Source organism: Nomia melanderi, chromosome 11 (genome assembly GCF_051020985.1).
Source record: "Nomia melanderi isolate GNS246 chromosome 11, iyNomMela1, whole genome shotgun sequence".
Classification (NCBI taxonomy): Eukaryota; Metazoa; Arthropoda; class Insecta; order Hymenoptera; family Halictidae; genus Nomia; species Nomia melanderi.
The window spans coordinates 17,383,956-17,410,686 of NC_135009.1; the positions used below are offsets into that span (position 1 = coordinate 17,383,956).

The window sequence follows — 26,731 nt, forward strand, 5'->3', positions numbered from 1 at the left end:
CAATGGCGTGACAGAGACGGAGAAACGGCCCATTCCCTACGTCTGTCTCTCGCCACTGTGTGCGACCCGCCGTGTTTACGTGCACGTATACACGGCGAGGCTGCCCGTTTTCGTTGTGCGCGCACGAGACCGTAGAACGGCCGTGCATCAACGGCCGGCCACGGGAGAAACCATCTTTTTCGGGAATTTCAAAATCTCGGGGAACCCGCTGACCACCATTGTTCCCGCGAGCACGCGCCGCCACAGATGGCGTTGACGCGAACGATTTTCAGGTCCGCCGTGTCGAAATCCTGGCGAAATTAGACACGTGTCGACGGAGGCCTTCTCCGAGGGACTAGTATCGGTTTGCAGAATAAATTAACATTTCAATGAATTTTTAATTGCCTGCAAGTGCACCGAGGGTTCACCTTCGGTGTACGCTTTTCATGGTACACTGCGATAGACGAGAGTATTCCTACTGATTCCCTTGAATTCTGGGGATCCGTGAAATGATTTTTGTTTATCGCTAGTTGTAATGGACGTGTCCCTTAATGCTACACGTGTAATCGTATTGTTTACTAGCAGTAATAATTCGTTGCGAGTTAAGAAGTACACCTTTCTTCAACAGGCACTTCGATTTCCGTTTATGGAAACGTTTGTACTCGAAGCACGTAGGAAGTTGCGTATGCGGGTGATTATGTTTATTGGTTCTCGCGACGTAAGTCAATTTGTCGGAAAAGTTTCGACACCACGAGCCGGAGAGAATGGTATTGCTACACTGTTGATTCTGAGGCTACATATTCTTATAAATTTCACAGGTTGAAGTCGTGCGTAATCCATGAAATTGCTGCTGTCACGGGAGTCGTTGCACACGAACGATTTTTATAATTACTGTAAATTGCCCAATCGGTATCAAGCGAACAAGGGAAAAGAAACCTATGAGATCTCGTGGAGCGCAGAAAGGAAACGTTTCGTAGATCAGGATGAAAGGTACACCAGTGTGCGTCTTCTTGCATCGAATAAAACGTTTCATCGTAATGATCTAAATGTGCTTCTTGCATAGCACCAGGATACCCAACTTTGTTCTTCGGTAGATTCATTGAACCCTTGGAATCGTTGCAAGAATTCGATCAATCTTAAATCGCCGAGGGATCTTCCCGAAAAAATCAAACTTCGAATGTTGAAGGTTTCCCAGGAAACCACTAAGCCGATGAGTGTTTAGATAAGAAGGCTGCAGCATCGCAAAGTTCGAAGAACTGCAGACGCCTTTTAACGACGCCGGTTGCGGTAATCGACCGGAAAACTGTAACTTCACATTAGGAAGCCACAATGTGCAGTCTTCCTGCGTCCCTTATGTACAGTAATTTACTTATACTCAATTCCGCGGGGGGAATATATACCCGGTACGAAACTGTATAATCGATGCGCCGCGATTAATGCATTTATATATGTCATCATAAATATCGGATCGCGTCGCTTCCATTTCTTATCGACTAATATTTCATCAATTATTTCAGCTGCGAGTAGCGTCGACGTTAAACGGCCCGCTTTAATGTCAAAACGCGCGATAGCAATGGCGAACCTACGTACCCGTTCTGCGATTGCATAGCCGATTCCTGGAAATTCGACCAGGTCTGCTTTCTAGAGACCGAGCGAACCTGAAAGCCTCTAACCCGCGCCAAACCGAAGCAAATCTTCATTACGTCACGGTTACCTTCCTCGAGCATCATTTATTTATGAAAAGTACGCGACTTGCAACACGACCCCTGGCGCTAAACCGGTATTAAGGCTGCATGGGCAGGCTGCATCGTCTACACACGGCTTAATGTCAGCCGAGCAAGTTGGCACGAAATACGATAAATGCCACTTTCGCCCTGGAATAACCTACGGCTCCGAGGTATACCCCTGTTACAGCGTAAATAATTCGTATCGTCAACTAATGCATCTCTGCCCTTCTCTCTCTCTCTCTCTCCTAGCTCTGTCCCTTTTCATTTATTATCAACTCAATCAGTAAAAATGACGCGACAGGTATATATCGTTAAAGCGACTCCGTTATTTTCCGTGTGCCGTGTAAATAATGTAGCATCGCGGTCGATAAAGTAACCGTGTTTAATTTATGAGGGCTGTTTGAATAATGGAGCACTCTAATTCCCAGATATTTGCGGGCTGGATTTCTTTCTGCGACGTCAGGGATTGATCGAAGGTAATTCGTCGATGCCAGAAGGGCGGGGACCGTTTCTAACCGGCGCGCCGCCGCTTACCGATATCACGAAGGCGTCGAGTAATTCCCAGCTTTCACGGAACCGTCGTGCCGACGAGGCCCGAGGATCCCGCCGCGGCAAGAAGAACATCCGGTCTCTCCACGGTTAATCCCGCGACGACTGCGGCCGCCCGGGAATCCTGCGAAGAAGCACCTCGGCGTTTAGCAATTTTTTCGTCGAATGCTCGTCCGCTAATTCGCCGTGCAATTTATTACACGATTCTATAAAACGTTCCCGTTCTAACACGCGAGCTTAAAGAGCGGCACGATTACTATTCCACGCCCACTCCATCTTGTCTTACGACAAGTACCGCTACCGTAGTTTAGTAACCGTTAGCCAGACAACGCTCGAGCCGTGACTACTGATCAAAGTCGCGGGGCCGTCAATCGGGCCCTCGTTCCTCGATCAGTCCCAGTCCCAGTCTGAGCCAAGTGCATTCGAAAAACAGATCCGATCTCGACGGCCGACTACGACTCCCCCCTGGTCTGCTGTAGATCGGAGCGACAAACGAGCGATAACCGAGGAGGGAACCCCGCCCAAGAGGATAACAGCCCGGCTGCATCAGCCCGACCAAGTCAGCGGAGAAGATCGAATCGTGTCGCCCAGAATAGACACCGCCGGCGCAAAAATACTGTGCCGCAAATACGACGCGGCGTGGAATTTTTCGCGGGCGAGCGCGTTTTCTTCGGCGGCCGTGCCGCAACGGAAAACGAGCCGCAATAAAGTTTACAGCGGCCGACACCGCGTGTATTTATAGCCGGTCATTTCCGCGGGGATCCGTCCGTAACTTTCGAGCCGAAAGGCTCCGCGCGGCTCGACTCGTTTCAGCCCTGCACCCGCCGGAGAGCCTCGTCTCTCCTCGATCAAAGGCCAGCAACGTAGGAATCATCCGATGAGAAATTAATTACGTCGCCGTCGCGGGGCTCCCTCGAGACCGCTGGAATTTTCGCGGCGACTTCTCGTTTCACGGTCACGGAAAGTTCCTCAAGGTCTGGGCCGAATATGAATCTTTCGATCGAATCCTCGTCAATAATTAAGAAGCTTATGCCGTTCCACGTTCAGCGGCGCATCTCAGTCGGTTTACCGAAGTTCATCCTGTCGTAGGATCCTCGCGGAAGTTCCGGCGAAACGTTGTCGTCCCATTGATCACCGCACAAGTCCGATCGTGCACCTCGAACGCGACGTGTCAAGTTCAGCCTGACGCAAGCCCCGCGTCCACGTGCGGCGGCGATGGGGTGGGACAGAGACGAACGGCCACCGGACGGACGTGTACAACGTTAGACACCACCGTTTCGATCGGCGGCGAACGCCGACTATAGGAAAAACCGCCGCCCTCGAAACCGCCACCCTGAAGTGTCAGTAGCGTGCCGTCTGTTCTTGCTATTGCCACGAGCCCGTTTCCGCTATTCGACTCGGGTCCGAACATCGTCGGTCGAGGCGAATCGATTCGGGACCGGCCATCGCAGAACACGGTCCGGTAGAGTACCGATCCGAGAGAAAGAAGCGAGCGTGACCGGCCGCAACGGAGGGTTGATCGGCGGGCGCACGAGCCGTGGCGATCGAGTGATGGGATACTTTTGAACGATCCATGAAATTTCGAATGTAAGTGGTGACTCCCGTAGATCGGCCCGTAAAACGGCCCGTAAATCTTTAACGACCGTCGGGATCGTGCTTCGGCGTTTCCTTGTTTCTATAATTCCCTCGAAAATTGTTCCGGTCTCCGAGGAAATGGCCGATTAGAAAGTAAAAGATAAACGTATCGCGCTAACCGATTCGCGCAAAAACCGCGTTTACTCGCCCATTAGTTCCTTGGCCCGTTTGTCGACGGAAAAAACGCCGGCCCCGGAGCATTTTTTTTTTGCCGCCGTTGCCTGCCGTTGCCTGCCGTCGCCGTTCTCGAAACGCCGCGTCTCGCGTGGAACGATTTAACTGCCGATCTTATTGGCTTTCACTTTCAAAATCACGGCGGACCGCCGCGTTCGCGTTAATTGTAAGAAGGAAAGGTGTAAAATGAAAGGTGCAATGTGAACTGACCGGAACGAACTCGCGGAGCTGCCGTGTCCTGCGATCTGTACCAGCGAATTCTGGTTTGAGGGAACACTGTCGTAGGAAGTAGTCGTCGGGATTCTGGTCGGAGCGGTTCGATGTCTTTGTTAAAGTCACCGGGATGGTCGACGGTTACGTCGCGACGCGTTCCGGACGATCGCAGGGGAACGAGATGGCACCGCTCTGTTTTCTTGTTTTCTTCGTTTTTTCACGAAATCGATCTCGTTGATCCCGCCTTTGTTCCTCGCGCGTGACACCTTCATCGACGACGAGCGTGGATTTCTATGGAATCGCAATTAGTCGGCTCGCGAAACTTTCGCTTCAATTAGGGCGGCCCGTGATTATCGTCCGCCGGAGACCTGATCCCGTAAGCAAACGCGGGTAATTAACCGATCCGTATTGTATAAATTTGCGCGTACGCCGGGGAGCGCTCAAAGGCTTTCACTATTGTGCCGTCCGGAAAATTTACGTCCCGCGTCGATCTCGTATAGATCTAATTGTTCCCGATAATACGCGTTTGCCATGAAAGCATGCTATGGGAACGGCACGGATCACACGGCGCGCCGCGGGACCGGGGAGCAGTGAAACTACCGTTGAATTTTTCGTATGCTTTCGTTTTTCAAGGTTGACGAATGGTGCTTGTGAAAAATCCGTCGCCCTCTCGAGGCGAGAGTCCCCAAAAAGAAAATGCGAAGAAGGATAAGAAAAGGAGCCGCGTGTCGCGCGGCAATAGTCCATCGGAAACGAATCTGTCCAGGGGGAACAGTCCCGGCAGAAACGGTAGCAACGTTAAGAGGGTCGTTAAGAGCAGCCTGTTGCAGTCCAGGGGAAGCGAGTGAGTGTTGTTCCTCGATTTTCAATGATTCTCGCGTTTATCATTATTTTGCGAATGCTAGAATCATTACCATTATTATCATTACCAAGAGCACAGGGATATCTCCTTGATTCTATTACCATTGCTAGAATCAAAGAAACATTTCTCCTTCGATTCGAATAATGACAACAGCATTCCGCTTCCGCATTGTTCCCTAGAATTTTTGCGAAATAATTTATGCCTACGATTGTCTCTATCCGGTTGCGAAACTATGCAAATTGTTCCGACTGATATCGAGTATCGTAAATTATCCTGAAAGCCGAAGTTATCGGCTCGTTCAATATTTCAGTTTATTTTTCGTGTTGCGCTCGTCTAACGGAATATCAATATTGCGACCGCCATTTTGCGCTAATGAAGAGTGCGATCAGACATTCGCAAGGATGCTATCGATCCATCTAAATATTTCTGCAGCGGCAAGAAAAGCAACACCGCGTCTGGAATAATCAATTGCGCTCATCCCCTCGCCGAAATATGTAGATTGTGCGTCAACATTCTTGCGATGTCTTACTATCGATCGGCTCGCGAACATTGCGAGTATGAACAGTGTAATACGGTGACATCGTCGTCTGCGGCTTTTATCAACTCTTATCGAGCTATTCCCTCGCGCGATAATATTAATCTGCGGATAATAAAAACCGGTTCGACTTGTTAGCGGCGTCTTATCTGCCGCAAAAAACACAGAAAATATCAAAGCGAACCGAATTTATTCTAGAATATTGAGCGGTCAATGTTGCTTATCGATTAGCCATTCTCAATTAAACACTCTGGCGATTTAATCAGTCTTTATTGTCATTCATCTTGCTCTTTATTGTCGCGTATCTTGCACAGCTTTCTTGCCTTTCTATTTCCATTAACAGCTCGATATTAAAATATTAATTTTATTGCCGACGGTATTTATGAAAGAAAGAAACACCGAAAAAGCTTATCTATTATCAGCAGAAAGTATCGCAGACTATATTCCTCGAATTATCCAGTAAGTAACTCGACAGAAAAAAATTAAAGACTCTATACCGTCAACGAAAATTCTCCTTAGTATCGCAATCTTAATGTCATTACTCAAAACGTTGGAAAATTGCTACGCATTGCACTACATAAACAAGAACTGCCAGTGTAAGGAAACATTACTTCCGACAAGTTGAAGAGCTTCAACTTTTAACATTTGAACGATCCCAAGGAGAAACCGCAAAAGAAAGTTTTAATGTAGAAAATAGAAAAGAAACTTCCAAACTAGAAGATAGAAAAGTAACTTTCAAACTATTGAACTGACGCGGAAGATCCGGTTTTCATAAAAAGCGAAGCGTAGTTCCAACGGTTCGCCGACCAAACCGCAACAAAGTAAAAGCGAGGAAAGAAGTGTCCTTTGCATCCTATAATTCGAAACCAAACATCGTTCGTTTGCAAGAAAATGTTTTCGTTCGCGTGCGAGAAAACCTGAGCAGTTTTTCATGAGGCCGATACAGGAGAGACAACGTCAAAGTCGAAAACAGTGTACGAAGAAGAGCAGACAGCGAACGAAGGGGAATCGTTCGAACGCGCGGAACAGCTGCGAGATCCAGGCCATCGATAGCTTCCGCGCGATTCGCCGAAGATGACTCGAGCGGACTCTAAACGCTTCGGTTTCCATTTTCCGGGGACAGCCGCGCGGACTCGGCCGTTTCCTCCCCGCGTGGGGGTGGACGCGAGGCGCGCGGACGTTGATAGACACATACGTCGCGGTTGCGACATATTTCGATGCCGCGTATCGATTGCGGGACCTTGCCTGGGCTGTCTCTGTTCTGTCGGTCAATATCGCGGCGATCGGTAACGTGTATTGTGTAAAGAGATCTCGACGTTCGGACACGTGGGGTAGACGGTTTCTGCCGTTTAACGCACGCGATCGTGTTCTCCTCCTCTTCGCGTGCCCGGCTCCATCTTAACGCTTTAGCTGCTCGCGCCTGCGAGTCTTCGGCGGACCTGAAATCCCGTTTTTTTTTTATGGAACGAACAGATACGTGGAAGGGTACGGAAGGTTCCGGTCTGATACTGAGGTTCTAGACGAGACCTTAAGTAGACGAGGCTGCAATATGAAATTATAGGAAATCATTCGCAAGTTTTTCTGTGGATGTCACTTCCCGATGGTATAGACATCCTTTGGAACTAAGCGATGGGAAACATAAATTAATAAGAAAGGTAGCTTGTTTCTAGATTTCATGTGTTACATTGTACAAAATTGAATGATATACACATGTATAAGATTTTATAAGTTCTATCGAGTCGAGGCGAGTGAGTCACCTCTCGAGTGCAAAGGGTTGATATTAGATCGTTCTAGAAGTGGCGTGTTAATGCCAGAAGCAGTTTCCTATGGTAGAAGAATAAATGGCACGAACTTACGGGAGTAATAACGTAAACGGAAGAAGTGCTGTACGTTATGTATTTTCTGATAGCTGATAGCCTCGGGGAATCTCTCGATCTCGATTTCTGCTGGATTATGTAATTACTTTTCCGTTTTTCGATTGAAATGGAAGATTGTCAAGTGTCGCTTGCAGTTTGCCACGAGAGTTATTATATTTTACATTCGACTGTATCCTAATTAGGACCGGTACCCTGAAATCAAAGGTTCGAGCGTGTTCCTAAGGGACTCCCACGGTTTAAGAGTCTCGATGAATAAATCAGCACTCGTAATTGCGAAAACAAGGGAAAGCGAAGGTAACGGGGGTTGTTACGTTGTAACGAATGTAAAAGGGGCTTAATAAAGGAATGGCGTGCGCAGGAACGTCGGGGCGCGTCGATGAATCGCCACCCTGCCGCGTCGACACGTAGCTTATTATCATATATAACAATGTCGCAGGATTTTATCCGTCGCCATCCCAATACCAATTACCAGCCGAATTACAGTAGAATAAAATTAAAAGATTCCGCGTTATAGGGATTTCACGTTCGCGAACCTTGCGCGAACTCCTATAACGTCGAGTCTCGTGACGAAAATTTTCAAACGGATTTTCTAAAGCTAAATGTTACTCACTTTTCGTATAAACGAGATATTACTTGTCTATTATCGATCTCTAAGCTTCACGGTAAACGTAGACAGAATGAGCATCAAGTTCTTTGCTTTTCCTGTTAAATTATTCACGATAAAGTAGTTCCGCCAGGCATAATTGTGAATGAAATCATAGAGCAAGGGGTTAAATTCCCTTTTTCGATGGTGGCCCAACTTCTTTCTGTAACTGTATTACTTTCTCACGAAGAATCTCGCTTTTGAATAATAAAACTATTTAAAAGTCTCGCTTTTCAATAAGGATACTATTTTAGAATACTTATTTTTTAATAATATTTTAATGGCGTTACTGGGGGTTGTATCGTATCGAGGCACGAGGCACGAGGCACGAGGCACGCGGCACGCGCTCGTACGAAGAAGGTCGACGCTTCTCAGAGCAATGTGTCGCAAGGATAATTACAAGGCATGACAAACAGGACATTTTTACGGTGACAGGTGACTCAGGTGGATAGTCAATAAAGCAAATTGTTGTTCCGGGAATCGATTTCGGGCTAACGGGGCGATAATCTAATTCCGAAATCGTGTGCCCTTCGCGGTAGGAAATTTCCCCGGCGCGAGTCATTTCAATTATTAAATTATTACGAACGTTTCGACCGATATTCGCGAACGTTTATTGTTTTCCCGGTGAACTCGCGTGACAGAGATCATGACGGAGTGGAATTCATTTCGTTTTATTGCGATATCGCGTTTCGAGGTTCAAGGAAAACCGTGACGCCGAAGACGAGAAAACAACTTCCAGCCGTGGAAAATAATGTTGTTGCAACAATGTGCTTTAAATTGGGTCATTAAGCATATTACAACCCTATCGATGATTAATTAGTTTTGATAATAGATCTATTTCGAAGAAGTTCACTTCGTTACAGAATGTACGAGGTTCAAATACCATTTCCACGCATAGAGTCTCCATATTTAATGAACTGCAAGCGTGTACTACTATTCGCGCAGAAAATGTTTCTTAAGTAGTCAATTACTGGTGCTTTTTCCTTCCATCGAGCTGGCAAATTAGTAATACGAACGGAAAAAGGTCTTCGAGTGCAAAGATTAACGTAATCGTTGTTTCCGCTGGCGACGACGGTTTCCCCTGTCACTCGGCAACAACCGAGCATTCACTGTCGCAGCTATCTATTTACACGCAACGACCAAGAAATTGATCGCGAGCGTTCGCGCTCTGCGTGAACAAGGCGCACGGTTGCTCCGTACGTCACCGGTACGCTATAGGGAAATAGTTGATCGCGATGTTCCTGCTTCCGGCGTTCGCCAAAGTGCAACAACCGACATTGACCCCTCGCGTTTCAAGGGGTGACAACGCGGACACGTGCGCCGTGCACGCTGCACCACGGTGGACGAGTAATTGGTCGCTAACGAGGAAATTATTGAAATTAGAAGCCCGCGTTGATAATGATACACGCCTGCAACTGCGTGCTTTGAACGTCTGTCTACCTAGCATTTGCGTTACGGAGTGAACGGGAATTTAGGTTCCTCGATGTAACGTGGAGTTTAACCCCTTCGGTATCTGACGAAATATTGAGACTGTGACAGGCAACCTTTGAACCTGTTTGTATTTGAAAAACAGTGTACTATTTTGTACGAAATAACGTCGTTACTGATGGTGCATGAATGGTGGTGCACAGATGAACATTATTTTGTATAAAGATCAGGTCTAATGGGGTAATTCTGGAGCACCGCTGAAATGCTTCAAGATTAAACCTTGCTTGAACTTAAGTATCACTTGACTTCCCAGAATAATTCTTCCCAGTAATTCTTCTTTGAGGTTGAAAGATGAATTATTCATGAGCTGTGGTGAGATTCATTTCAAATTTCCGAAGGGTTTAGAAATCGAATTTCCAATGAAATGTTATTTTTCATCGTTCAGAGGAGTGCCTAACTAGTATAAAAGCTCTGTAGAACTTTAACGGGCTAGGTAATCGGACTCCGATGAATCATTGGCTGAGGTTGCAACGATTTTTCCGCGGCACGATAAGCGCTGCTTGAAGAGAAAATGAAATCATAAATGAGCCCGATCAATCACGCGAGTTTCCGCGGGCCGGTCCGATTGATTGAACCCTCTAAATTATTGAGCCCCTACGTTCGAGGGTCACTCACGAAACGAGCGAACGGTTATTCCATTCGAAACGGTCGGTTGCGCTGGAGAAGAATGCTGGAACTTTACAGAAAAGTGTTAGTGTCCCTTTGTCGCTCGGGATCGCGGGAATCGTTGCATTCTGTTGTTTCTGTTTCTAGAACCGGCAGCATCGAGAAGCTGGTGGACGGCGACAGGAGGCAGATAGCCACGAAACACTTGCTTCCAGAGAATAATATAAATGTCGTCGTCAGGTGATGAAACGATCGATCATTCCATTTAACGCTAGAACTACCGACCACTTGCGCCCATTAAGATTTCAATTCATTTACATTGCAGTTTAGATATTATCGGAACAGTTCGTTTAATCGTCTCTCAAAGAACTGTACCCTTTCAATAATGGCAAAAGAAGTCAGGAATCGATCATTTTGACTTGCTTGGTAGTTCTAGTGTTAATAGCACGAATACGAAACATTGAGTTTCTTCTTTTAGAGTCCGTCCACTCAGCAGTAAAGAAGTTAAAGCGGGAGATCATATGGCGGTGCAGTTTCCCGGAGATGGACAGATATACGTGAGTCGATTGATTTCAATTGTCTTAGTGAACGCTGATAAAATCACTGATAAGGTGCTGTTAGAATTATTCGTTCGGTGAGAAATCTGCACCAAGTTAGAGATGATTTAAGACAGCCTTTTTGGTTTCCTCTGGTTTGATTGACCTCTGGGTAAGTTCTAATTAAGAGTCATCAATTTCTATCGTCCGCAGTGCGAAGGATCTCCGAGCAGCGGAGACAAGAAGGGTAAATTATTTTCATACAACGTCGTCTTCGAGCCCACGGCCTCTCAAGAGGACATCCTGCAATTCTCCGGTATCAAGAAGCTCATTGAAATGGCGGTGGAAGGGTTCAGCTGTACAGCGTTCTGCTACGGGCAGACAGGAAGTGGGAAAACTCACACCCTTACAGGACCTCCGGGAATGGTAAGCCGAACACAATCGCAGGAATACTTTCCAACCCCTCGTTTCTACTAATTTCTACCTCTGAAACACGAAGGTTTCCTTTAATCGAAGACAAAACGTTTTCCAAAAGTGTATCCGAACAATCAGCGAGCAGCGAATAATAGATGAAAAACAGTTGTGCACTTTGAAGGCCAATATGGTAGTAACAGAAAGGTTAATGCTGATCGGTGTGTGCAGATAAGATAATGACATAACCTGTGCTCGTTTTCCTCGTTATTTCAATAACGTTCCACGAAGTTTTCGTTTACAGTAAAACAATCAGGATTGTCGACTTACGGGGCAGCTAGGATTCTTCCCATGTAACCTTTCCAAACAATTTTACTCGTATTCCGATTGTTCGTTAGTAAAGTTAGTTTCTCAAATCGAATATCTGGAACGTGAGCTTCGATAGTAAACTGAAACACCGTACGATCATCGATCAACGTGCCGCCATATTTCAGTTGGAAAGGATAAATTCCTACTCGGAGGATAACGGCCTGGTCTTCCGGTCCTTCGTCTACCTATTCAAGCTCCTGCAGGAACGGGAACAGTGCAACTTCGTTCTGAGAGCCTCCTTCCTGGAGATCTACAACGAGAAGGTGAGCGCCGCCGATCGAGAGCGAGCCGCGATCGGCCGTCTCACGGGACCGTTCTTCTGTCCGCAGGTAATAGATCTGTTGAATCCCGGCACGTCGAGGAAACCCCTGATGGTCCGGTGGAGCAAAAAGACGCGAGGCTTCTTCGTCGAGAATCTTTTCACCGTCGAGTGCGAGGAGCTTGACGACCTTCTCGCGGTTCTCGAAGAAGGTAGCCCGATTCTATCGATCGTCACCTTTCGCCTCTTTAACCGACAGGCTTTAACCATTCCCAATCGATCCCGTGCACGCAACATTACATCACCGGTGGGGTAGAAGCAACATTGTGCGCAGTAGATTCGTTTCCGATCATTGTCCCCCTGAACGACCCTCCCCGTCTCGAACGCGCCGCGCGAAATGTACTTACAAGGGCGACTCTCTCGGTTCAGGTATGAGGAACAGATCCGTCGGCGCGCACAATATGAACGAGCACTCCAGCAGAAGCCACAGCATCCTTACCGTTAGTATTACGTCTGAGCAACAAGTGAGTAAACCGAATTAGCCCGCTTCCCGGTGTCGAAGGGCGGCGGAAATTAAGTCACGAGTGCGCGTGTCGGCAGATGGACAACAGCGTGTTCATCTCGAGGCAGGGGAAAATCAATTTCGTCGACCTGGCTGGCAGCGAGATGACGAAGAAGACGCAGAGCGAGGGAAAGACCTTGGAGGAAGCGAACAACATCAACAAAAGCCTAATGGTTCTGGGTATGTACACAAGGGGATCTCGTGAAATTATTATAATCGTGGGACCGGTGTGTGTAACATTCTCCCAATGTAGACCGCGCGCTACTAATTGAATCACCGATACTGTTGCTGCTTCGCGGTAACTTCGCTGCGTCAATTATGCAGGCATACCGTAGAGATCGATCGGTCGCGATCGTTCGCTCGGCGAGCCGAAAGGGCAGCAACTTTTTTCGCGACGTCAACGGCTCTGAAGTAATCGATTGCTACGAGGGGGAAAGCGGGTTGCTTAAAACCTCGTCTAAATTAATATATACAAGCTGGGTCGCTTTCAAAGTCAGGGTTCCTTCGCAGGCTACTGCATATCCTCGCTGAGCGATGGGAAACGCAAGGGCGGCCACATTCCATACCGGGACAGTAAGCTGACCAAACTTCTCGCCGATAGTTTGGCGGGCAACGGCGTTGCATTGATGGTAGATAAACCCGGCGTAATTCGACTCGATTGCTTTTCCTGGTAATTCGCGGCTTTATTGCTTTACGGAACTTCTAGATCGCCTGTGTTTCACCGGCCCGATCCAACGCCAGTGAGACGTTGAACACTCTGAGGTACGCGGCCAGGGTGAAGAAAATTCGAACGAAGCCGATCGTGGTCATGGTACGGGGATGATCTGTTTCATTGTAAAAGCGAAAGAACGGTAGAAAGATTCTGAAAGGGATACTGTTGTCTAGGATCCCCGGGAAGCTTTGATTTTGAGCCTGAAACGCGAGGTGGGAGCATTGCAGACCGAGAACGAGCACCTGAAGGCGGCTCTTCATCTGAACGGCGACAACCAGAATATCATTCGAAGCGAATCCAAGGGTAAAACGAGAGAACGTTTATAATATTTAACAGTCACGGTGCTGTCGATTATATAACGCGTTCGAGACGTCCAACGAGAATAGCCTTCCGACCTTTGCGGTATTAAGCCGTAAACTTCGGGAAATCGTATGCGATAGCGAATGCGTTGAGATAGAAAGGTCCGATAGACGGAAAGATCAAAGTTCTTTGTGTAATTGTCAATGTCCGACCGCTGATACGCGTACGATTACAGCGGAAAGGAGAGTACCATTGACACCGCCGGTCGTGGACTTAGACAAGCTGTCCGAAATGGAGCGGCCGGAATTGAGTCAGCTGATTCACGCGTACATCACGGAGAACGAGGCTCTGCGCCGCGAGAATGCCGAGCTGTACGCCACCAGGGAGCAAGTGATACGGGACCAAGAACTAGTTTGCAGGGAGAACGAGAGGCTGCTGAAGAAACTGGAGGACGTGAACTCGTAAGTGGCGATGCGTTGCGAGTCAATCGCGACGATCCATGTTTCATTAATCCCGTAGGATTTATTACTGCAGAGTGTGTTGCCGGTCACCGATCATACCTGCCAGGCCCACCTACTCCGCGGAGGCGTTCAACGACACCAACAACGAGGATATGCCCGGAGCGACCAACGTATGGACCAACCCGAATGTAGAGCCTACGCCGCTGTCGACTGTACGTAAATATTCGGAATGCTCGTAACAAGTTTGCCGGCTTAGCCCGGTGCGCGCGTGTACACCGAAGAATGCTTTGCGTATCCCCAGGACATAATCAGACGCGGACTGTACAAGTCCACGAGCAACATGCCAGAGAAAATTCAGAAGGAACTGGACAAACGAAGAATCGTTGGCAGCCACAATAACATAGCTGAGACTTACAAAGACAAGAGTCAACACCGCCGTCACAACTCCTGGGACAATGGGAATGGCCTGGTGCGAATGAGTCCGGATCAGACTATGTCACCCGTACATCTTAATCAGTAAGCAGCATCGATCGTCCTACTCTTAAAAATTTGTGAATTCAAAGAAACGGTACCTTGAAAATCATTGTACGCATTGTAGACTAAAGGTTTGGATAGAATCGTGCAAAAGTTTTTTTGTATTGTATTAAACATAGGCGAACCTCTGTCTACAATGTGTCGCCGTGGTTAATATAGACATAGGTGATTCTATGAAAATTAATTGGAGGAACGCGTGATAACAGACAGAAGAAGACGAATGTTCGTCGTACTTCGACAGTCCCTGAAGAAAGAAGACCCTCAGAGAACGATGTCCTAGGGGAAGCGGTTCGACCGACCGACGACTTCAACGAGTCTCCGGACTCGATACTCAGCGGTCCCTTGGAGATGGTGAACTCCGCTCCGAACACGGCGGAATCGGAGACTCCCACCGCACCGTTTCCAGCGGCGTCGGACGGCTCGTCGCCGTTCGACACACTAGTATCCGAGCAAAGAGTCCGGTCTCGGTTCTCGGAGAACGCCAAAGAAAAAGAGGATGAAACCTCGCAAAGGGCGTTTGGTAGTCCGATCCCCATCGACGAAGACAAACCCCTTTGAACGTCCCAAAACGAATGCGGTAGTCGATGATACTGTTACCAATACTATTACCAATATTGTCCAGGTGTGATCAGCTAGCAGGATGGAGAGATTTCAATAGAGCAACGATAAGATTGGAACTTGTAGGCAAGTTGTAGCGCCACGGGTCGCTGAAATTCAATTGATCGCTCCAGAGGATTTATATTAGTAGATTACGAGTGACCTCGAGGACCAACCGATTTTGTCTTAGCTTACTATAGATCGTTATACGAGTTCTGTCCGTTGATCTCCGCGGAGTAGCGATTTCATGTTATCTCGGGACGTCTTTGCAGTTTTATTTTGCTAGGCATGAGGTATTTTCGAAACCAAAGTGTAACGCCAGGCGGCGGACAGAACATTTACAGCTGCGCAGCGTAAAAGAAAAACAAGCTCGTTTGGAATGATTAAAACGAGACACAGCGCCGTCTGCGGATGGTGGCAAACATGTATCTGTTTTTCAAGTAATAAGAGAACAATATCGCGTTTTCGAGAACGCGTAGCGTGTAGTAGAGGAATTATTTCCATATAGATAACGTAACTGTGTGTGAGACTTAGGCGTGAATTCCAACGGTCATGGTCACGTATCAAATTCTACCTCTGAGTAAGATTTAAAGTCGTCCAAGCCGAAAATACGGCGTGGAGCAACGTTTCTGTGCAATAAAGTATATTTGGTTGTTCTATCGTTGACGATGATTCCTCGGTGCCTGTCCGGGTCGCTCTGAAAAGAGTTTCGAGTCCGTTGCCGGGCATCGCTAAAGATAGCATAATTCGATTGGAAAGAAAGCGGCCAGAGCGAATGGAACGGACAAAACATTGTCGCCCAGCCGTCCCGATAAGAAAACTCTATAAAAAGACAATGTGACCCATTGTGCTCGTTATCGGCGCGAGCCGAATGGTTCTGCAACTGCGTGCCAATAATTTGCCGGCGGCGCGTGCATAATTCATCAGATACACATCTTGCCACGTCAGATAAACAGGACAGAGAAATAGATAGATAATAGACGCGATCGTGCCCGAGGATAATAAAACGCGAATCGCAGATGGCGTTCGTACAGGTTAGAACATTTGCCAGAAAACATTCGACGCTACTCGCGCATTGGTCGAAATTGTTTCGACCGCAATCGGTCCATACCATTCGCAGCCAATCGGTTCCGTTCACCCGTCAGCCTCGCGATTCCAGTGGTCCGTTTCGCGAGCCAATAAACGACCGCCGTTCAAACGGGAAATACGTAATGCGACGTTAACCGAACGACATCTCGTTGAGGAAACAAAGAAAAGACAAAGAAGAAATTTTAATCCTTGAAATACCCCTTCCCCATCCTCGTCTCGATCCTTAGTCGAGCACCGTTGCGAGATCGCGAAGCACAGGGCTGATTTTCGGGGCGCAAAGGAAAGACACGCCATTGGCGTTCGCGAAACGTGCTTCCGCTGTTTTACCGATCGCGCGGATCCTCCGTCCCCACTTTATCGAAAAAGCATCGATGATAGTGCGATTACCGCTGGTGCAACTGCGAGGGAGTAGTAACTGAGCGGATGAAAGAACGAGAATCATTCTTGGATGGACAGTGGTATCGTGGTAAAGTGCGATTGCAGTCTGGAAAAGGTAGGCTGGCAGCGAGGAAGAGGAGAGTGGCGCGGTGAGAAAGAGGGAGAGGAGGAAGAGAGAGAGAGAGAGAAAGCGGGCGCGTGTGGCAAGGTCGGTGTGGCGTGCGGTGAAGTTTACGGGCTTTATTAAAGTGCAGTCGGACGGGTTGAAAAAAACAATCGACGGACATAATACGGCGCCCCGTGAAGTCCGATGTCTAGTGCTGAGGTGGTGGAGAGCTCCGTTGACCCCCCAGCCAAGAAGCGACGCGTTGCTGCCACCACGGGAGGAGCCGACGACTCGACGACGATCGCAGACATGGCGAAAAATGGCTCGACGTCTCGGGCTCCCGCCGAAATCGACGAGGGCCTCTACTCCAGGCAGCTTTACGTCCTCGGTCATGACGCCATGCGTCGAATGGCATCTTCAGATGTCTTGATCTCTGGGCTCGGCGGTCTCGGCGTTGAAATCGCTAAGAACGTCATCCTCGGCGGCGTCAAGTCCGTTACCTTACACGACGACGCCTTGTGCCAGATCTCGGATCTCGGCTCGCAATTCTACCTCAAAGAGGCAGACATAGGTGAGCGCGAATCACGGACACATGTGAATATCTTTCAGGGATATTATGGTCCTTCTTGCTGGTTTTGCCGTTAAGAGTGTTCTTTTTTTTTTTTTTTTTTTTTTTAACCTTGGTCGAATAAAATAAAACGATTGAATGTATGGTTAATGCTGTGGAAGAGTACGATTTTATGATTCTTCAATGATACAGTCCGTCTGCAATGCTGAGAATAATTGTTCGAAACTAGGTATATATTGGTAGTTTTGTTTCAGAGGTACATTGTTGTTTCGATCGAATGTAAACTATGGGAAAAGCATTGTATGCGGCACAAGTTATAGCTGCTACAATTGGAAAGTTAGGTCTTGTTGTAGGAATATGTAGAATAACTATTGTCGCAACGTGGAAGGATGCTATGCGATGGTTCTGATGATAAGAGCTCAATGAATATTATATATGTATATTGTATTTTCAATTGTTGTACTTGCTGGTCATTCCTTATAATACGTTAAGGAATTTCATATTTTCTATACTGTTGTGTTATTTTTTATGCAAATGTTAAATTCCACAGTCAAAAAGTGACTCATTCTTATATACAGTGGAGTCATTACATTTTTGGATTATCATTTCAGAACTTCTTTCATCAGTGGAAGATTTTATTGCATCGGTTGATGCAAGAGATTGTAAATAATTAAAGTATTAGTACATACCTAGCCCAATTATTTATTTTATTTTAATTGTACATATTTATTCATTTGTAGGTTTTGTAACTAGAGAATTAAAATTTCTTTTCTTTTGTTTGTCTTTCAGGTAAAAATCGAGCTGTTGCCTGTTGCCAACGCTTGTCAGAGTTAAATAATTATGTTCCCACTCGTCATCACACTGGGCCTTTAACTGACTCTTACATTAAGAAATTCAAAGTTGTCGTATTGACTGAAGCTTCACTTCCCGAACAATTACGTATATCTGAGATTACACATGCAAATGACATAGCACTTATTATAGCAGATACCAGAGGCCTATTTTCTCAAGTATTCTGTGATTTTGGGAATTCGTTCACTGTAGTCGACACTAATGGTGAACCACCTGTAAGTGCAATGGTTGCCAGCATTTCTCAAGATGCTGAGGGTGTTGTAACATGCCTAGACGATACACGTCACGGCATGGAGGATGGTGACTATGTCACATTTTCCGAAGTACAGGGAATGACAGAGCTGAATGGTTGTGACCCGATAAAAATCAAAGTTCTTGGTCCGTATACCTTCAGCATTGGAGACACATCTAAGTATTCTGAGTATATACGTGGTGGTATAGTAACTCAAGTCAAGATGCCAAAGAGTCTACACTTCAACGTTCTAAAGGATGCTCTGAAGAAACCAGAGTTCCAGGTTACAGATTTTGGAAAGTTCGATTATCCAGAGCAGATACATTTGGCTTTCATGGTGTTGCACCGTTATCAAGAAACAAAAGGAAAGCTGCCAAGGCCATGGAATCAAGAAGATGCAAAAGAATTTTTGGCTCTAGCTAATACAGTGAAAGAGGAAATGGGAAGTGAAACTGAAATTAATACAGAACTGTTCGAGACATTTGCAAAGATATCTTCTGGTAATTTAAATCCAATGAATGCTACAATTGGAGGAATCGTAGCTCAAGAAGTAATGAAAGCTTGTTCTGGAAAGTTTCACCCCATCTATCAGTGGTTGTACTTCGATGCAATTGAATGTTTACCCGCAGATCGCTCTGAGCTCACAGAAGAGGATTGCTGCCCCAACGGATCCCGTTACGACTCCCAAACCGCCGTGTTTGGTCGCAAATTTCAGGCAAAGATTGGTAACTTGAAATACTTTGTTGTAGGAGCGGGAGCTATCGGTTGTGAATTGCTAAAGAATTTCGCTATGTTGGGTGTCGGTGCACAGAACGGTAGTGTCACGATCACCGACATGGATCTGATAGAGAAATCAAACTTGAATAGGCAATTCTTGTTCAGGCCATACGACGTCCAACAGTCGAAATCATCGACAGCCGCTAGAGTCATCAAAGGTATGAATCCAGACATGAAAGTAATAGCTCACGAGAACAGAGTATGCCCGGAAACAGAGAAAATCTATAACGATGACTTCTTCGAAGTTCTGGACGGTGTGGCGAACGCTTTAGATAACGTTAACGCTCGTATTTATATGGATCGTCGTTGTGTGTATTATAGAAAGCCCCTGTTGGAATCGGGTACTCTAGGTACGAAAGGTAACACACAAGTTGTTGTTCCATTTTTAACCGAATCGTACAGTTCGTCGCAAGATCCGCCAGAGAAGAGTATACCGATCTGTACGTTAAAGAATTTCCCTAACGCTATAGAGCACACTCTGCAATGGGCCAGAGACAATTTCGAAGGCTTGTTCCGCCAGGCCGCGGAGAACGCCGCTCAATACATTTCTGATTCACAGTTCGTGGACAGAACGTTGAAACTGCCCGGTGTACAGCCGTTAGAAGTATTAGAATCCGTGAAAACAGCACTGGTTGACGAGAGACCAAAAACGTTCGCCGATTGCATCGCATGGGCTCGTTGTCATTGGCAGGAACAATATAGCAATCAGATTAGACAGCTTCTCTTCAATTTCCCGCCTGATCAGGTAACATCGACCGGTCAGCCGTTCTGGTCCGGGCCTAAGAGGTGCCCCGAACCGCTCGCGTTCAGTGTCAACGATCCGCTGCATTTAGACTACATCGTAGCTGCCGCTAACCTGAAGGCGAAGGTCTACGGAATCCCTACAAACAGGAATCGCGAGGAAATCGCTAGGATCGTCAGTACCGTCAAGGTGCCAGACTTCACGCCGAAGTCCGGCGTGAAGATTCCCGAGACGGACTCGCAGGTTCAAGTATCCAACGGCAGTGGCAACGTGGACCACGAGAGACTGAACCAGCTGCAAGAGGAGCTCCCGAAGATCGACGAGCTGAACGGTTTAGTGATCTATCCTCAGGAGTTCGAGAAGGACGACGACACCAACTTCCACATAGATTTCATCGTGGCCGCTTCAAATCTCCGCGCTACCAACTACAAAATCCCGCCCGCCGATAGGCATAAGAGCAAACTCATCGCCGGCAAAATAATACCGGCGATCGCGACCACCACGTCCGTCGTGGCTGGCTTGGTATGCCTCGAATTGATCAAGCTGACGCGCGGCGTTAGAGACTTGTCCGTGTACAAGAACGGTTTCGTGAACTTGGCGCTGCCGTTCTTCGGATTCTCCGAGCCCATCGCCGCGCCGAAATTGAAGTACTACGACACAGAATGGACTCTGTGGGATCGGTTCGAGGTGAAGGGAGAGCTGACGCTCAAGGAGTTCTTGGACTACTTCAAGGAGCATCATAATCTGGAGGTCACCATGCTGTCGCAGGGTGTATGCATGCTGTACTCGTTCTTCATGGCGAAACCGAAGTGTCAAGAGCGCATGGGACTGTTGATGTCGGAGGTAGTTAAGAAGGTGTCGAAAAAGAAGCTGGAGCCGCACGTACGCGCTTTGGTATTCGAACTCTGCTGTAACGACTCCGATGGTAACGACGTGGAAGTCCCATACGTACGCTACACCTTGCCCTGAAGGCTCGTCGATGTTGCCGGTTAACGAGAAATGTCTACTTAACTGACTTAGCGGTAGTAATTTCTACAAATTTCTATTTTACAATACGGTACAGGAGAATATTAATCTTCGTCTATGTAAGGCTCTCAAAGTAAAGATTCATTTTTATCGCCGACATGCTTCGTAGCATTTCATAGGAAGCGACCGCGGGATTCACTGAGTTGATCTTACTATGATCTCCCTTTTGCTGATAATCGACTTTGAGGCTGTATATCAGAAATCTTTCGTATTCTCTTCTCTTCTCTTCTCTCTCTCACTTTTTCTTTTCTTCGTTGTTGCTCCTGTGAAGACCTTAAATTTCGTTTGCTAAAGTGTTCATTTTTCTTTTCTTTTTCTTTTTTTTTTTTTTTTTTGTTGTCTCTCGATTAGCGATGTTTCTCGGAAAAGAGAAAAATTTATAAAAGATAAAAATATACGTCTAGATCTAAATGCGATTCGAACTGTCGATAAAGAGATAAGGGGATATACAAATTTGTACAAGATAATCCGTACTAATAATGTTTCCGTGATGTTCGAAATAATAATGGATACGATAAACTGCGCTGCTAAAGAGTCCATATTGGATTACAAAGGGAATTGTCATGGTAAGAATTTTCTTGGGACTCACCCCCTTCACGACTTTATGTATAGAATCAAATGTAAATTACTGAACGATAAACTCAATGATCCTTAGACGCATAACGCTAGCACATTAATAATATAGACCATAGATAATCGTGAGATTAAACGAGCGCAGAATGTATCGTTGCCTCCGGCGATTTCTTCGTTTCTTTCCGTTCTCGGTTAATTCTCTGTCATGGCCGTGCGCGAGCGATCTTTCTCTCCCCCTTTCCCCACCACGTCCATTCTTGTCCTTAGGATTCTCTTTGCTGTCAAGCTCGATATTTTAAGATTTCATGTATTCGATGGGTTGTCAACAGTCTTGATTTGTCCGCTTTATTTGTCGAACATCGAATGAACTATTGGCTAAGGCTGTTTGTTGTTACGGAAGATGCTGCATTTAAATTTCTAAGAACACGATTTTGGAAAAAGCTTCGAAAGATATAAAAAAAATTAAATAAATAAAGATAAATAAAAAATAAAATGAATTGCACACTTTAGACCAAGGAAATACAAAAATAAAAAAAGGATGATATTTTGTTAATTTTAGGATAATGCGGATATTTATTGTATTATTTTATCAATAGATAATAAATAGATGTGTTTGAATTTCAAGAGACATGAGAAATATAGTATCGAAAAGTAAAACTGTGTCTTTCTTTGTTTCGTTACGTTCGTTTTGACAAATGGAAACCTCAAGATAAACAAAATAAACATTACCAGGTTGAATAAAATATTCAAACGTTAACGGATATTCGTCGGGTACGTTACGAATTTGAAATTCAGTTTAGTTCTCGAACATGGCGTAGCGGTGTGGTGGTTTCTGTGACGCATTATGTAAAGGTTAGAAACGGCGCGAAAATGGCACAGCGTAGCATAACGTAAGTAGGATTAAAGAAAATCACTACTGCGTAGTATACAATCCTATTTCGGCAAATTTGAAAGAACAAAGCTATTCTGTACGATTCTTGTGCTTTATTTTGGTAATAAATTGTAGGGCCTTTTTCACAAAGTCGACTACGAAGAAGAATGGCAGTGAGACAAATAATTCAAGGTATAAATAGCTTAATACTTTATTATCGCGTCAGAGTTTGTTATATTATGCTCAGATTTGTCACACTCTGCACCCGAGTGAATACATATTACATTTTCTCGCGTTCCGTGTCCGTAAATAAAATACTTCAGTTGAACGGTGCTTTGCGTTCATCGATGAAATATGTTTTTAATTGGAAATATACCGATAGCAAATCTAATGACAATGGAGAACGAGATAGTCCAGGTAATTCTAAACGAAAGCGGGATAATAGCTCGGATAACAGTGAATCTTCCAGGTGAGTAGAATCATAACTACAATTTTTAAAAGTATATTGGATGGATGATGAAATTACATATTCTTAATATTCTATAATGCTTTTAATATACCAGGTACAATAATTTTGTTTGCAGTCCTCCACTTGCTAAGAAAGTAGAAAATAGTTCTTCGAAGACATCAGGAACTACTTCACCGGTAAAGAAGGCTAATGGTAGAATAATTTTTTAATTCAAAATTTAAAGGTCAAAGAAATGTTTAAAATACGTATTATACTGTACTGATGTTTAAGGAAAAACATCTAAAATTAAGTTGTCACCTGTGACACCTAAAGAAAATGAGAAGAGGAAGGCAAAAACTCCACTTACCGCTTCTAAGAAGAAAAAGAAGGTAGAAGAGGTAAAGGGTACACCCAAGAAAAATAGTACAAAAAAGAAAACTGTGGAAAAGGAAAATATAAATCAAACAAAGAAAGATTCAGGTTTAGAACAGAAAAAGGGGACAGCTTCTTCAAACAACGAATCATCAAAATCCTCTTCAGATGAGTCTAGTGAAACGAAATCAAAACAAAATACTAAAAAAGTGGTCAAAAAAAGATTAAGGATAATAGCACCTGTTGATGATTCTAGTGACGAAGATGGTCACTTACCTGTGAAGGTATTTATTCGTTATATAAAATAAATAACTGTAACTCCTATGCAATGACTATGTATTACAATTAACAGATACCATGCAGTCCAGAAAAAGAAAGTGTTAGCGACCAAGAAACAAATGCTCCTAATGAAGAAAATGAATCTAACAATGAGATAGAGGAAGTTACCGAAAGTAATGAAAAAGAAGAAGATGAAAAACAAAAAGATGAGAAACAAGAAGAACAAACAGAAAAGCCTGTCAAGAAGATACATAATTTCTTTGGTATGCATCATCGTAGTGATAAAAGCAGATAAGGATTTTAATGTAATCATATTTTTTAGCTCCTAACAAAAAGGAAAATGGGAAAGATAGCAATATAGATAAAAAAAAGACTGCAAGCCATTCTTATAATCCTAGTATATCTAATTATAATCCAATAAAGGATGCATTCTGGAAACAGGGTGAAAAGTAATATTGTTTTATTTTTGGTGACTACTTCAATTTGTATGTAAATATAAATACATTATTTGAAATTTTCGTAGGGTTCCATACATCGCGCTAACGCGGACACTAGAACTGATAGAGGACACAAGCGCTCGATTAAAAATAGTAGAAATTCTGTCCAATTACTTTAGATCCGTTATAGCTTTAAGTCCAAATGACTTGCTTCCAAGTGTATATTTGTGTCTCAATCAACTGGCACCGGCTTATGAAGGTATGTATTAGGTCACAGCATAATTATGTTCGCTCATGTTATTGGTAATATTTTGTTTATAGTATTAATTTTATGAAACAATGAAACGATAATCTGGGATTCTTAGGAACACGTTATGACAATGTACTTACAACACTATATTTTTGTCCTAAGAATTTACATACATGATTATATTTAAGGAATTGAATTGGGTGTAGCAGAAACGAATCTTATGAAAGCTATAGCACAATGTACTGGTAGAACATTAGCTCAAATAAAAGCTGATGTACAACAAGTTGGAGATTTGGGCATTGTAGCGGAGGGAAGTCGTTCCAATCAGAGGACGATGTTTCAACCAGCCCCTTTGACAATATCAACTGTATACACTAAACTGAAGGAAATTGCTCAAATGACTGGCAATTCGGTATGAAACTTAAAAACTGATCCTAACCTGGAATTATAGCGATTGTACTGATGTGCGAATATAACATTTCTTTACAGTCTTTATCTAAGAAACTGGATAAAATTCAGACACTTTTTGTAGCATGTCGATTCACCGAAGCCAGATATTTAATTAGGTCTTTAGCTGGCAAGCTTCGAATTGGTTTGGCTGAACAGTCTGTATTACAGGTAAGTAAATCTGCATCCTAACTAAAAGATCAGAGCATTAATCATCATTACTTGCAGGCGTTAGCGTTAGCGTGCACAATGACTCCGCCAGAGCAGGGCTCACCGCCGGAAATATTGGATACAAGTAAAAAGATGTCTAGCGATGCTTTCAAGCAAAAGTATGATGAGACAGCGCTTATCCTTAAAACAACATACTGGTAAGAGTTCTTTATTACAATTGATTTTCAACCTGCACTACTAATTTTTTATTTATATTTGTAGCGAATGTCCCAATTATGATAAAATCATTCCTGTTTTACTGAAAGAGGGGATTAAGAAATTACCTGAGAAGTGCAAAATTACACCCGGTGTCCCTATGAAACCGATGTTAGCGCATCCGACTAAAGGTGTACAGGAAGTTCTAACACGTTTCGAGGGATTGAAATTCACTTGTGAATGGAAATACGATGGGGAAAGGGCGCAGATACATCTCGCTGAAGATGGTGATATTAGTATTTATAGTAGAAATCAGGAAAACAATACTAGTAAGTATCCTGATATTATTGGACGATTCAGTAAAACGAAAGGGGAAGATGTTAAAAGTTGCATCCTCGACTGCGAAGCGGTTGCTTGGGATACCGAGAAACAACAAATACTACCATTTCAAATACTTAGTACCAGAAAGCGCAAGGTAAATGAAATTGTGAAAAAATTCCTAGCGGAAAATTAACGCAGAACCTTAATTTACTGTTTTATTATAGGACGCGACCGAGGCAGATATTAAAGTACAAGTATGTGTATTTATATTCGATTTATTATACTTAAATGGAGAACCACTAGTGAAAGAACCCTTCATAAAACGTCGCGAGTTGTTGAAGACGCATTTTAAAGAATCAGATGGAGAATGGAAATTTGCAACTAGCTTAGACACCACTAAAATGGAAGAAGTACAGGACTTCTTAGACGAGTCGGTTAAGGGTGAGTCTATACCTTTATCAGGAAAATGGATAGATATTATTTGAATGATCTTTATATAGGCAATTGCGAGGGTCTCATGGTGAAAACCTTGGAGCAAGAAGCTACGTATGAGATAGCTAAACGTTCTCGAAATTGGTTGAAGTTGAAGAAAGATTATTTGGATGGTGTAGGCGATACATTAGATGTAGTAGTTATCGGAGGATACATAGGGAAAGGGAAAAGAACGGGAACTTACGGAGGATTTCTTTTGGCATGTTACGATAAAGAAAATGAAGAATATCAAAGCATCTGCAAGGTGAGCATTGTTTTCACTGTAAACATTTTTATAACACAAAACCGGTACAGTCCATCATTTTTATTTGATTTTATTTAGATTGGTACTGGATTCAGCGAAGAAGATCTTCAAAAACACACTGAATCTTTGAAAGAGCACATAGTATCGCAGCCAAAGTCTTACTATCGATACGACACGTCTCATCAACCTGATCACTGGTTTGAACCAGTTCAAGTTTGGGAAATAAAGTGTGCAGATTTGTCTCTGTCACCTGCTCACAGGGCAGCCATGGGTATCGTTGACCCAGAAAAGGGAATCTCTTTAAGATTCCCTCGATTCATTCGTATCCGCGATGATAAAAATGCAGAAGAAGCCACATCGGCGCAACAAGTAGCTTCGATGTACAGCAGTCAAGAGCAAGTCAAAAATCAAGCGTCAGGAACGAAAGCTACAGAGGAAGATTTCTATTAAATATATACGGAAAACTTTTTACGCTACTGAACGAATATTTTATATTTTTTTAAAGAAATTATTTAATTATTCGTTTAATGATTAAATAAATAAATTAAAAATATCCTCTCAGTGTTTCAGTTTTGTCCCCTTATACGATAGTCTTTATTGTTTCTTGTGTTCGTACTAAGTTGTGAGCAAATCTATTAGGAGCACATAAAGTTACCAAGCCGTTCCTTCTATCCTTTTCATACAATCGTCTTCCTCTGTTATGAAGCTCCACTGTTATCATGTGTTCCTAATAACTTGCGACCAAAGATCACAGGATTTTATAATGAAAGTTAGTAATACATCATGTTTGTCCTTCTCAAATAAAGGACTCTCTTTCTTTTATCGCTCTTCT

General features: G+C 44.5%; 3 protein-coding genes across 7 annotated transcripts; all 3 read left to right on the forward strand.

Moving 5' to 3' along the window:
- The first annotated feature begins 2,893 nt into the window (after nucleotides 1–2,893).
- Nucleotides 2,894–15,686, forward strand: LOC116434898 (Kinesin-like protein at 54D). Of its 5 annotated transcripts, none has more exons than XM_076371935.1 (17): nucleotides 2,894–3,229; nucleotides 3,345–3,842; nucleotides 4,911–5,121; nucleotides 10,436–10,528; nucleotides 10,767–10,845; nucleotides 11,038–11,250; nucleotides 11,730–11,867; nucleotides 11,934–12,075; nucleotides 12,293–12,387; nucleotides 12,464–12,605; nucleotides 12,936–13,054; nucleotides 13,132–13,236; nucleotides 13,311–13,440; nucleotides 13,673–13,898; nucleotides 13,957–14,110; nucleotides 14,200–14,414; nucleotides 14,639–15,686. In XM_076371935.1, exons 3-17 carry the CDS (start codon nucleotides 4,919–4,921, stop codon nucleotides 14,988–14,990), a joined length of 2,406 nt encoding a protein of 801 aa, XP_076228050.1. In that variant the 5' UTR covers nucleotides 2,894–3,229; nucleotides 3,345–3,842; nucleotides 4,911–4,918; the 3' UTR covers nucleotides 14,991–15,686. The 5 variants fall into 5 exon arrangements, with proteins under 5 accessions (XP_076228050.1, XP_076228052.1, XP_076228053.1 ...); XM_076371937.1 differs by having other exon boundaries at nucleotides 14,005–14,110; XM_076371938.1 differs by having other exon boundaries at nucleotides 2,897–3,229; nucleotides 14,623–14,777.
- Nucleotides 15,687–15,823: 137 nt separating this feature from the next.
- On the forward strand, nucleotides 15,824–22,029 carry Uba1 (ubiquitin-like activating enzyme 1). Its single transcript, XM_076371934.1, has 2 exons — nucleotides 15,824–17,173; nucleotides 17,960–22,029. The coding sequence occupies exons 1-2, from the start codon at nucleotides 16,807–16,809 to the stop codon at nucleotides 20,740–20,742; spliced, it is 3,150 nt and encodes a 1,049-aa protein (XP_076228049.1). The 5' UTR covers nucleotides 15,824–16,806; the 3' UTR covers nucleotides 20,743–22,029.
- Nucleotides 22,030–22,135: 106 nt separating this feature from the next.
- Nucleotides 22,136–26,452, forward strand: DNAlig1 (DNA ligase 1). The gene is made up of 15 exons (XM_031993824.2): nucleotides 22,136–22,262; nucleotides 22,379–22,435; nucleotides 22,626–22,712; nucleotides 22,828–22,904; nucleotides 22,983–23,347; nucleotides 23,416–23,605; nucleotides 23,665–23,791; nucleotides 23,866–24,038; nucleotides 24,218–24,441; nucleotides 24,519–24,647; nucleotides 24,705–24,844; nucleotides 24,909–25,317; nucleotides 25,388–25,604; nucleotides 25,664–25,899; nucleotides 25,978–26,452. The coding sequence occupies exons 1-15, from the start codon at nucleotides 22,243–22,245 to the stop codon at nucleotides 26,347–26,349; spliced, it is 2,823 nt and encodes a 940-aa protein (XP_031849684.1). The 5' UTR covers nucleotides 22,136–22,242; the 3' UTR covers nucleotides 26,350–26,452.
- The last annotated feature ends 279 nt before the right edge of the window (nucleotides 26,453–26,731 follow it).